At 37.7% G+C, this 12,415-nt stretch overlaps 1 protein-coding gene and 1 long non-coding RNA gene across 4 annotated transcripts in view; one reads left to right on the top strand and one right to left on the bottom strand.

Annotated features, from left to right (window-relative positions):
- ppp1r16b (protein phosphatase 1, regulatory subunit 16B) overlaps positions 1–12,415 on the bottom strand; it is a 52,749-nt gene that overhangs the window by 6,911 nt on the left and 33,423 nt on the right. For both annotated transcript variants that reach the window (XM_089009899.1, XM_089009898.1), the window contains exons 4-6: positions 2,074–2,219; positions 1,889–1,992; positions 202–326 (exon numbers count right to left, since the gene is read on the bottom strand). In XM_089009899.1, the coding sequence (XP_088866025.1) occupies positions 202–326; positions 1,889–1,992; positions 2,074–2,219 (375 nt within the window). The remainder of the gene's footprint in view (positions 1–201; positions 327–1,888; positions 1,993–2,073; positions 2,220–12,415) is intronic.
- The window catches only part of LOC148890482 (uncharacterized), an 85,864-nt gene that overhangs the window by 41,137 nt on the left and 32,312 nt on the right, over positions 1–12,415 (top strand). The gene's annotated exons all lie outside the window — the stretch shown is intronic.

Here is a 12,415-nt window from a genome sequence, read left to right as displayed (position 1 = left end):
ATTTGTTGCTTGTTTGTTAAAAAATACAGAGCGTTGACATAAATCACATCTTCAATCACGACCATGATGAGAAAACGGTTGGAATCATTCAATCAAATCATTCAACCCTGCGCAGAGGAATACATCAAGATGCAAGCTTGGTCACGGAGCCGATTAAACTGTTAATTGAAGGTTTCACGTTACGCTTTTCTAAAAACGTACCAGTGTGGCTCCCTGCGAGTCCTGATGATTGACTTCATCGCCAAGCCTCACCAGTTCCTGGATATCTCCCAGCATTCTCCTCTCTGTGGACGCCCGGGTCTCGTTGATCATCTCCTGGGTGATGCCTGCCGATCGAACACGCACAAACACAGCTAATTGCCCTTCCATTGACTTTGTCCTCCAAGCGTTTATCGTAAGCGAGGCGCGGTCGCGGTTTCACAAGACTTTGACTTTTCGCACTTGATGTCGTCAGGGATTTGACAAAAGGTTTGTGAGAAATCAGGAATATCAGGCCGACTCCACTTTTAAACAAATTGAATTCCAATCCAACTTCTTGACAGCAATTTGAAATGGAGACGGCCACGCTGCAACGCTTCCCTTCTTAACTCATTTACTGCCAGACATGTGCAAAAATGTGTCCACTCCAGTGTCAGGGTTTTTGTCATTCTCACTTGAATTCCAGGACACACAGAATATTGAGTTTTAGGACAGCATAAACACCCAACACAGTTTTAGAACCCTTAGATTCTCTTGTTTCATTAGAAAAAGAGTTAATTCCTAAATTATATGGGTCTGGATATTGATTTATATAGCGCTTTAATTCTCGCCAAAAAGGTCGTGAGCATTCTTCCGGTAAAAAAAAACTGGATACTTGATGGTTGAAAATGTTATTGTATGTAAGGAAGAGGATTAGGGCCACTGATAGAGAATAGACAGAATAGAAGTTATCATATATAAAAGTTTCCTGTTTAGAAGACCCACAATGGAAGCACAGAAAAATCTGGGGTCAATCTGAGGTGGACCGTACAATAGCTATCTGGCTGGTTAGCTATTAGCTATCGATTTATCCTCCCACCTTCAAGTCCCATCTCAAAACCCACCTATTTAAAATTGCATTTTCTGTGTAGCTCTCTCACTTGTTACTATTTATAATTGTATTTTATTTATTGTATTCTATTTGTGATTGTATTTTATTTATTATAATATCTACGCTTGTCTGTGACTGTAAAGCTTTGAAAGGCGTTTAAAATGTAATATACTATTATTATTGGCTGGCGAGCTAGCTTTTTATCTGTTTGTCTATTCTAATTGAGTTACTTCCAGGATGAGTGAACGCTGCCGCGTATGGCTGCCGCTGCTCACCCACAGAAAACTTTACACAGAAAGACTGTAAAGTGACCTTGAGTTTTGAAAGGCGCTTATAAATGAAATATTATTATTATAATAACAGCTGAAGCTGTAACAAAGCACTAACTTGGACTAAAGGCAAATTCTGCCCTCTCGTGGAAGGGAAAGAATATTGCAAGAGGTCTGACCAGCGGTTTATCAGCACCCAAGCATTAAAAAAACCACAAAACCCAGCCAAATTTGGGAATGGCGCTCGACGTCATATTTTCAATTTCAGAATAAATTTGGAAATGCCAGTGAAAGAGTTAAAGATTACCAGCCAGCATGGATTAAATAATGAGAAATAATCCTCAAGTCAAACAGCACACTTGCAAACTACATAATTTTTCAATGAAATGGCACCAAATATCTTGTTTTTTGTTTGTTAACTTCCATTCAGAAATGTTGTTAGCACTCTTTGTTTGTATTTAACGCAATGGTTGATTCAAATTCCAAACTGGTCATGGACCCGCGGAGCAAAAAAAAAAGCCTTATTTTATGGTAGGGGGACATAGCACACCACTGTTAGCCATGGCTGTCTCAATGATATCCAGTGTTGGGTCGTCTTCACAAAGGTCATACGGCATGTTCCCATCAGAGTTGACCGCCAGCAGATCGGCACCACTGTTGGGAGAAAATGACCGTCCAAATCATTCATTCGGGAAAATCCATTCCGCCATGTCGAGATTGTTCATGTCCTCTCACTGTGCAATGAGTATCTTGACCAGGCCAGCGTGTCCACAGGTTGCGGCAGCATGAAGCGGCGTCCATAGCTCATTATCCTGAGCGTTGACGCCAGCTCCACGGTCCACTAGAATTTTTACCATCTCCTCGTAGTTGTCTATGCAGCACTGTGTGGACAAAAGTCGGAAAGGGGGGTTAAAAATGGCCTTCTAAAATGCCAATATTTGATCAAGGTGACAAGTTTACTTTGAGATGATCATCTGGTTTTTCTGTATTAAAACTGGACTTCAGACCATTCAGAGAGACTTCTATCTAATTTTGGGGCCCCCTACAGTCCATGGCGTCCTCAGCATTTTCCCATCGATCTCAACTCATTCACTGCCACATGCGCAAAAATGTGTCCACTCCAGTGTCAGGGTTTTTGTCATTTTCACTCAAATTCCAGGACCCACAGAATATTTAGTTTTAGGACTATGTACACATTCAATTCAGCATAAGAAACATTATACTCTCTGCTTTCATCAGAAAAAAAAACAGTTAATTCCTAAGTTATATGGGTCTGGAGTCATCTGAGCTTCAAATGGGGGCGGCTGTACAAAAGTCAAATGCTGCCCCCTCGTGAAAGGGGAAAAACAATGCCAGAGGTCTGACCAGCGCTTTATCGGCACACCAGCGAGAAAAAATAAAACCCGAACAAATTTGGGAATGGCGCTCCATGCATAATTGTGCATAATTTGCCATTCACAAATCCATAAAGATCCACTGCTTCATTCTTTGTGTTTTTGTGTAACTTCAGACAACAAAGCCGTGTAGATTTGTGTATGTGTGCGTGTGTATGTGTGCTCGTGCTCACAAAAAAGAAAAAAAATGATTAAAGAAGAGAGGATCATTAGACGAGACATGAGAGGAAATGAAATTACTGCACAAAGCAAATGACATATTGCAAGAAGGACAGATAAGAGGCCAACAAAACAAAAATAACAATCGACAGGACACAGGAGTGACACAAACAGAATATTATATCATGAATGATTGTTGTGGTCCACTTACAAATGACAAAAAACTGCATTTTCAAAAGCTGATTGATACATAACAGAGCTCCAGTTATGAATTTGTTGTCATTTTTTTCTTCATGGGACAATAATTAATTAAATGTTTTTTAATTTATATAATTTATTCTACTGTATGGGAAGTTAACATTTGATCCTACCATGATTATTAGGGCAAAACTGGAATAAATATCACATGAGAACATACATCAAGCTTAAAGGACAACCGACGTCACTTTTTTGTTTTATAGCATCTAAAATACCCAAAACATGCAGTATGATATTTTTATTCAAATGCAAATCAGCAATAAAAATGACTAAAATGTCCAAAATCTGCAAAAAATTGAGCTTTGAATTGGGCATTTTCAGAAAGTCCCGCCCCCAGTTCACGCCAAGACGTCTTGCATTGCTTGAGAATCCAAACAATGGCTTCAGATTTGGAGAATATGCTTTCTTGTTACACCTCCAGTTATGAATATGATTCAAAGAGTTCTGAAGAGGAAAGCATACATGTTTGCAATCAATTAAATAATTTATTTCGTGCCATTTTGAGGCAACATTGGGGGGAAATTTCTCACCCAAAAAAAGAGGCACAAAATGGCGACCTCCTGTGGCCACCTCCGTTTCCACAGGCTGATAAATTCCTTATATGGAGCTTGGACACTCTCTTCTGGCGGCTTTTGGGTGCAACACAAGGTTTTCAGACCAAACAATACAGCAAAATACATTGGCGTGATGGAAGGACTGCTACAATGTGTCTTTTTTTTTTTTCGGTTAGGGGGCGTTCCTTTAGTGACGTCACGTACGGACTCGTCACCAACTCAAAAACAAGACTTCCTAAATATTCAGCGCGAGTCTTAAAACGTAAAATATAGCCAGCTATATGCGGTGGAATCTTTGTAAAATACGCTCAGTAGAAGTCATTTGAAGCCATTTTACAAATTATGGACACAACTTGTCCGCAGACGTCGATTGTCCTTTAAGCTAAACCAAGAAAACGTATTGGTCATATATTATTTTGATTAAAAAAAAATTAATATATTGTTGACATATGTTTGTTTTGCATGGTTAAAAATCAATTGGAAACATCGAACAAGAACACAACATAAGTAGAGAAAAAAAATACATGAATTTTCATAGGGAAAATGTTTGCAACACTCGCAGAGAAGGAAAGAAAGAAATGCAGGCCTTCAATTAAGTTTTAAGTAAAAGTAAGTAAAATTAAGTGGAACCATTACTTTTTTTAAACAAAAAATTACAAGATCATGATATTATTTCGAGACTATTACAGTGATACCTCTGTTTTTGACCATAATCCATTCCAGAAACCTGTTCAAAAACCGATTTGTTCCAAAACCGAAACAGCATTTTCCATTATAATCAATGTAAACATTTTTAATCCGATCCAAGTCTAGTCTCGATCCAAACTATTTAACAGCATAAACTGGATAAACACGTAACAATAGAGCACGTCATTTGTAAAATACTTTAAAAACAAACTGTAAGCAGGGAACATCCTTGACTAGTTGCTCACCAAACACAGGGCACACTAACTTTTCAAACCATCCTCTGCTTCCTTTAAAATCATACTCTTCAGGACCAGGATCGGTTGTATAGCAAGGCATAAAAAAAACAGATATTTTTGGTTGAAAACCAAATTGGCCGAAAACCGAGGTTTGACTGTAACTTCTTTTGACATTCTTTGCAACTTTTATCATCGACATTTTTATACTCTGAATGATCTGATTCTCACATTGTGTATGCATTATTCAAATAGGCCTGCATGTTTTTTTTGTTCTTTTCCTTTCAGATAAACACAAATGTACATAGAATTAGCAGTGTGGGGGCTGCATTGAGTGTTATGAACAGTACTTCCTCTATCAGTGAAAATAAAAGCCTGATCATACTGAAATGTGGCTCGCTGAGACAGCCCTGCAACGACGCTTCGTCTTATAAAAAAACGGCGTGCAGATTATCTCACATCTCCAGCTTCTAGCGCCCCGCGGCAGCAGCAGATGCTTTAAATGCAAACCTACACACTAATTTACAGCCAAGATAATCTGCTTAGAATTCCTGAATAAACCCACGTACACCACTTCACCCACCTGCTTGCCAGTTGCTAAACTAAGCTAATCTTGTAGCCCCACATTTGACTCCACAGAGGCCCCAGATGGGCCTTCATGCCACTCCAAAAGCACCCCTGTACGTTTAATAAAATCCTCTGCAACGGTTGTGTGTGGGGGGTGGGAGGTAGTGACAAATGGCTTTTTTAAGCATGGAAAACCAGCTGGCTGAGATTTTTTTCAGTAAGGTTAAGAGAGGAATGGTTGTATCGGTCCAGTGAGCAAGGCTGCAATTAAAAACGGAAGCAGGAGAAGTTTTTAGCCGAATAGAGCTGAAGTGAGTGTGTTGTCGGGAAAAAAAAGAGTCAGAGGGGACAGTCGGTTGTGATTTGTGGACCGTGTGAACCACTGTTGCGTGTACTTCTCACTTTATGACACACCTGCGAGAATGAACTGAATGATAAATTGTGTTGGTGCGGAAACAGGCTGGCTTTGTAGTTTGTCTGGAGATCGGACTGAGTCTGAATTTTCATGCAATATTCAAATTTGCTGTTGACCACTGTTAGTAAATAAATTAAAGTAAACAAAAAAGACAATATCCTGGTTGAACTTGTTCCTGTTTCACTCACATGAATGTTTGTTGTCTCTATGTGTCTCTTGGGTAAATGTACAGGGCGTATCTCATTTCTCGCCAAAGTCATAGACTCCAATTCATACGAGACTTGACCACAAGCAGTATAGAAAATAAATATGTGGTTGATTGGTTTGAAGAAGGTCAGAGGTATTTAGCGGTTCATATAGCAGCAGATTGATGTTGACTGTCACACCAAATCCAGACGATATTTCAGCCATTTTGAGACTCATCAGGCTAATGCTAAAAACAGGAGTCTCAAATATAGCATTCGTTTATCAAATGTGATTCTCTGGCCCTAAAATTCACGACGCGCTACATAAAAGCTGCTGCATAAACTATAGACGCATCACCTAAAATGTCATCTCGAAGCTCCTCATGGCTAAATAAAAATCATTGGGGATCATTAAAGCGGCCATTTTGAATCCTCGCTGCATTCCTCATACATATTTAAGCAGCAAAATCATTGAAGTAAATGTGAGTTAATGACACTCCAGTCGGCAACTCAATGTGTGTTTCAAAACAGTATCAATTTATCTGTCTTGCTGATTCTGTTCATCCAAAAACGAGGTGATCTGGGCGCGCAATTTTTATTTTTTGGGTCACACTAAACAAATGCATTAAAGGCCCAAAGGCATAATCAATAACCATATTTCAACAGTAGGGTCCAGATCTCTACCCTCAGGCATTTTCATACCTTATATTGAATAGGTTTGTTCCCTTACACTGCTGTTATATTTAAAAAAAATAACAATAAAAACAAGAAACCCCTCAAGTAAGTAGAGCCATGGAAATAGTTTTCTTTAATCAGAGTTTCAGTCATACCATTAATCATTGGAAGCCCAAGGGAAATAAATATATATTTTTTTGCATTTTCGAACAGCACAGTGGCCCTTCACCAGAAATTACAGGGCCTCACATAGTAAATTTAGAGGTGAACGAATGAATTACAAACCAACTTGCCACAGTCTAGATTCATCACTGAGCTATTTCAAATTAACTCATTCACTGCCAGACGATGTGCAAAAAATGTGTTCGCTCCAGTGGCAGGGTTTTTGTCATTGTCACTCGAATTCCAGGACGGACAGAATATTAAGTTTTAGGATTACCGCATTTATTCGAGTATAACGCGCACACGTGTATAACACGGACCCCTACTTTTTCAATTAAAAATCGGTATAAAATTTTCAGGACGACTTTCAGTTTTCTCCAATCTCTAACAGTGAATTCTCGACTAGCTGCTCGATTTCCATGAATTTCAGCATGATCAATAACTTTGAGCGTGAATGAAGCGTCATATGCAGAACGTTTTCTCTTGATACCATGACTTGCCATCTAACGGGTGACAGTATATCAATTACAATATGAAGAACACTGAATCGAAACTCTGGATATTGGTAATTATGAAAACAGCAATGCTTAACTCACGTTTCAGTGCGGGAGAGGCGAGGAAAGGAAATGAAGCATAGCTAAAGAAATGGTAATCAACAATTTAAAAAAAAGGAATGTGCGTGATCCGGGTCTTTCCGAGAATCAAAACTTAACAACAGCTGAAGGTGGAACCAAGCACGACTATGGAGGATTGCCATGGAAATGCTGCCCTCTCCTGGAAGGGATAAAGCATTAAATATATATGAGATTTTTTTTTCCAGGCCTCGTTTATAACGTGCACCCAAACTTTAAATTCTTTTTTTAGGTAGATTGTTTTGCACGTTATACTCAAATAAATACGGTACATAAACATTCAATGCAGTGTAAGAAACCTTAGAATGTCTTTTTTTATCAGAAAAAAAAATAGTTAATTGCTAAATTAGACGGGTCTGGAGTTAATGAGCTTAAAATGAGGGGGGCTGTTCAAAATACAATGCAACACAGTACATACATATTGGTTTATATAGCGCTTTAACAACAGCTGAAGCTGGAACAAAGCACTAACATGGGAAAAACATTGGGAAAATAATAACCATTACCAGAAGTCTGGCCAGCGCTTTATCGGCACCCCCGCAAGAAAAACGCAAACCTGAACAAATTCGGGAATAGCACTCCACGTCATATTTTTTTCGGGGATGGCAGTGAATGAGTTAACTGTCGGTGTCATTGAAGCAATTGTCAAAGGGGAACTAGCGGGTTAATGGTTATGCTTTTGAAATGGCAATTCATCAAAGGCATGTCAGTGGATTGTCAGTGCTATTGCCTGTGTTTGTGTGGGTGTGCGTGTTTTTGTGTGTGTGTGACCATTGAAGCCATATATTGATGTATCACTCATATCAGCGAGGCAAGAGTCGTGCCGAAATGGATTTGACACCTCATTTAAGCGAGATCATTGCCACTTCATTCCAATGGGTGCACCTGTACGCTTCTGTGTTTGTACGCATCTTATCTCTGACCCCATCTCATCACATTGGGATGACAAAACCAAAAGCTCACACATTTTTATACACTACTTCTGTTTTTTTTTTTTTTTTTTTTTTGCGCTCTGCAACCAGCCTTGCTCTCTGCAGTGACTTGGCATCTTTGTGTCTACGGTTTTTCCATTATGTGGTTTGTTTGCGCCAAGCTCCAAAAATTCTGCTTCGCACTTGCCATCGACAAATACGACATCCACATATCCAATTCGATACAAGCTCTCATGTACTGCCCAGTGTGTGTGTGTGTGTGTGTGCGTGTGTGTGTGTGTGTGTGTGTGTGTGTGTGCGTGTGCATATGTGTGTGTGAAAGAATTCAAAGTGTGTTAGTTTCATCACACCCGAAGTGAAAGGGTTCATTTAGTCTTGAAGAACCCCCCCGACTGATCAATCCAAATGATGATGTCCTGCCGTGTGCGGAGATACGCATGCTCACATATGCACGCACATTTATTTAACACCCAAAGGTCATTGTGATAATTTTTTTTCTAATTTCATGGAAAACAAATCACCAACATGCCCGAGGTGACTGATGGTCTTTTACAGTTGGTCTCGCTACCGCAGTGGGAAAAAAGAGTATCTCACATGTACGAGAAGAAAAAAGTGTGCTTGATGAGGCAAAATATAATAGTAGTAATAATAATTATTATAATAATTATAAGAATATAATAAATCATACTTTAATAATAACAACAATAATAATAAGGATAGTCATACTTTAATAATAGTAATAATAACATATTATTATTATTATTATTGGTAAAGTATTATTAGTTTTATTATCATTATTATTACTATTATGTTAATATTATTATAATTAAAGTATAATTTGGATTTGGATTTGGATTTGCCTTTATTAGTCTCACAGTGGAGAAATTTACATTTCACAGCAGCAAAGTTATGAAAGCAATGAAGGTAGAAAAACAAAATACATGAGCTGCTGGAAAGGCAGCCACTCTCTTAACTTATCAACTTAACTTATTAACTTTATTCTCATTATTATTACTAACATAATGATAACAATACTCTAATAATGGTAATAAAATAATAATAATAACAATAAAATAAAAAGGAAAATAATACTTGAATAATAGTAATAATAACAATAATAATAATGATAACAATACTCTAATAATAGTCTTAAAATAATCATAATAACAATAATAATATAATTGTAATGATAACAATACTCTAATAATAGTAATAATAATAATATAATAACAATTATAAAAATATGATAATAATAGTAATAATATAATAATAATTAGAATAATGATAACAATACTCGAATAATAGTAATACAATAATAATGCCAATAATAATAATACTTTAATAATAGTAATAATAACAATAATAATGATACCAATACTCTAATAATAGTATTACAATAATAATAATAATAATAATAATAATAATAATAATAATAATAATAATAATAATAATAATAGTAATATAATAATAATAATCTAATAATAATGATAATAATACTGTAATAATAGTAATAATAATAAAATATCTGGAAGGTCAGAGTGAATATACAAAAAAAATGTGATTTTTGTTTTTCAAAATGTGTTATGATACTTTCCATCACTTTTTCCAAATAAATGCTATTTTTTCCAAATAAATGTTTCCATGCTCTCAGGCTGTAACTTGAAAAACTACAGCTCAACCAGGTTTGAAGTTGCGGGCAGAGAAGCTTGGGAATTTGGGGAATGAAGTCATATTGTTTGTGCCCCAACCCAGCATGATTTACAATTCTTATTCATAGAAACATTTTTAGAAAAAAAACTACTTGTTGGTTGTTTAATTTAACACTCAATGAGTCGGCAGGCACAGCAGACATAACAAACCATTAAAAAGTCAATTTTCCACGACTTGAGTACACATTCTGTCCATCTATCCATTTTCCGAACTGCTTATGCTGAAATAACAGTCTGGTTATAAAGCTTGCTTTTAACATCTTTAACTCATCCACTGCCAGACGATGCACAAAAATGTCTCCACTCCAGTGCCAGGGCTTTTTGTCATCGTCACACGAATTCCAGGACCCACAGAATATTGAGTTTTAGGACTACATAAACATTCAATGCAGCGTAAGAAACCTTAGACTCTCTTCTTTCATCAGAAAAATGGGTTATTTCCTAAATTATATGGGGACGGAGTTATATGAGCTTGAAATGAAGATGGCTGTCCAAAATACAATGTAATACAGACAAACACTCCCCTGCTTACAAACATTCGAGTTGAACAATGGTACATATGAACATTTTTGTACTCATATATGTAGTATTCTCTCCAGTTCTACATGTACATATCTTTATATATGTATATTGAGCATATATTTGATTAAATGTTTATTTTTCAGTACAAACCAATACAGGTTACTTATATAATTGCTAAACATACTTATATAAACCTTAAACATACTTATATAAGCATTAAACATACATTCCATAGAAAAAATAGCACTGACGCTACTTACGAACAAATTCACCTTACAAACGACCGAAGCTGGAATGCGATGTGAACATGGAAAAAAGGAAATGCTGCCCTCTTGTGGAAAGAAAAAAAAACATTGCCAGAGGCCATTTATCAACACCCAAACAAGAAAAAACAAAATCGGAACAAATTCTGGAATGGCAGTGAATGAGTTAAACAAGAGTAAAGTTGGAAACAGCCTGCTCATTCGAGAAGCACTGCTGCTCTCTTCTGCTTTTCATGTTCTTTTTCAGTGAAGATGAGCTTATTGGTATTCTTGCTCACGAGAGACGGCCACTATCCCCCAATCCACCCCTGCACATGATTTCACATCTTTGCCTTCAAACACCCCGCCCCCCAGCCTCCCCTCGTTCCATTTGTGCTTTCTGCTGTTTGAATCTGTATGAAAAGGCTGCCTCTGCAGCGTCGTGCCGCCCGCCGATATCTCTGAAAGTGACTTGTTGCATTGTGTAAGTACTGCAGTGTGCGTCTGCCACACGCTGTTTCACTGTTGCGCTCAGGACAACTCAAGAACATGGTGGAGTTTTTGTCAGTATACCTCTGTAGGGAGTTGGGGAAGGGCTCGATTAAACCGTGCTGTGAAAACCTTTGTTGCCGCTGCCTGAATGGCATCCTTACATCAAGTCGGTCGTAGTTATCACACTTATGGACAATTAGTTGCAGATGGCTATAAACAGAATTCGGTTGATTTGTGATGAAATGAGGCGATACATTGGCAGGCCAATCTGAATGTATATTAGCCACATATTAGCACCAGCAATGGCCCCATTAACAAGTGAAAACAGCTGTGCGCCTTTTCCAACATGACCGTCTTGTTTTCGAGTTGATGACGATGCCTGACGTGACGTCACGTCTGGAACGCACCTGACTGAGAAAGCGACACACAATGCATTTTGGGTACTTTGTTTGGTCTGAAAACTTCGTGTTGATGGCAAAATTAGAACGAAAACACATAAATAACGCGATGGTGAATCGTTGTGTGTTGCACCAAGACTACTATTTGATACTAGTTGACACAAATTCCCAGCAGACAAATCAGCCCATTTCCAACGCAGCTTGGGCGCAATCTTGTGCATTTTTGGGGAGCTACATTGGAGTCCAGACACCTCAAAATGATACAGGAAGGACTTCTTTAATCGATTGCAAACATTTATGCTTTCCTGTTCAGAACTATTTGAATCATATTCATAACAAGGAAGCATCTTCTCCGAATCTGAAGCCATAGTTTTGCTTCTAGAGCAAGGCAAGACGTCCTGGCGTGACGTCACGAACAATGGAGCGGGACCTTCTGGAACTCAGCATTTCCGAGGTCATTTTGTAGTTTTGGGACACTTCAAGTCATTTTTATTGGTGTTTTGCATTTGACTAAAAATATCAGGCTGCGTGTTTTGGGTATTTTAGATGCTATAAAACGTTTTTCTGATGTCAGTTAGGAAACAAAAAAAATGGTGTCGGTTGTCCTTTAAGTCAGGCAATCAATAGATAAGTGCAGCGTAAGTCATTAAGTAAAATATGTAAAATATGCTAAATCAATAAAGTTGTGAGGAAAACAAGCCCCTTAGCTTAAAACTTTGAAATCACGTGTTTTCAAGTTAAAATGGCGTCAGTCGGACATATTGACCTCATGGAATGTGAGTGGCAAAAAAAATGCCAAGTCATGAATACAACACAGTGTGACGCGACATTATCTGCCATCACGTTCATGTTGACTTTCGC

The sequence above is a fragment of the Hippocampus bargibanti genome, linkage group LG12, assembly GCF_051943395.1.
Source record: "Hippocampus bargibanti isolate YZ-2025 linkage group LG12, ASM5194339v1, whole genome shotgun sequence".
In the NCBI taxonomy this organism is placed as follows: Eukaryota; Metazoa; Chordata; class Actinopteri; order Syngnathiformes; family Syngnathidae; genus Hippocampus; species Hippocampus bargibanti.
The sequence above is the reverse complement of the archived record's forward strand: the minus strand, read 5'-3'. Positions and strand labels throughout refer to the sequence as shown.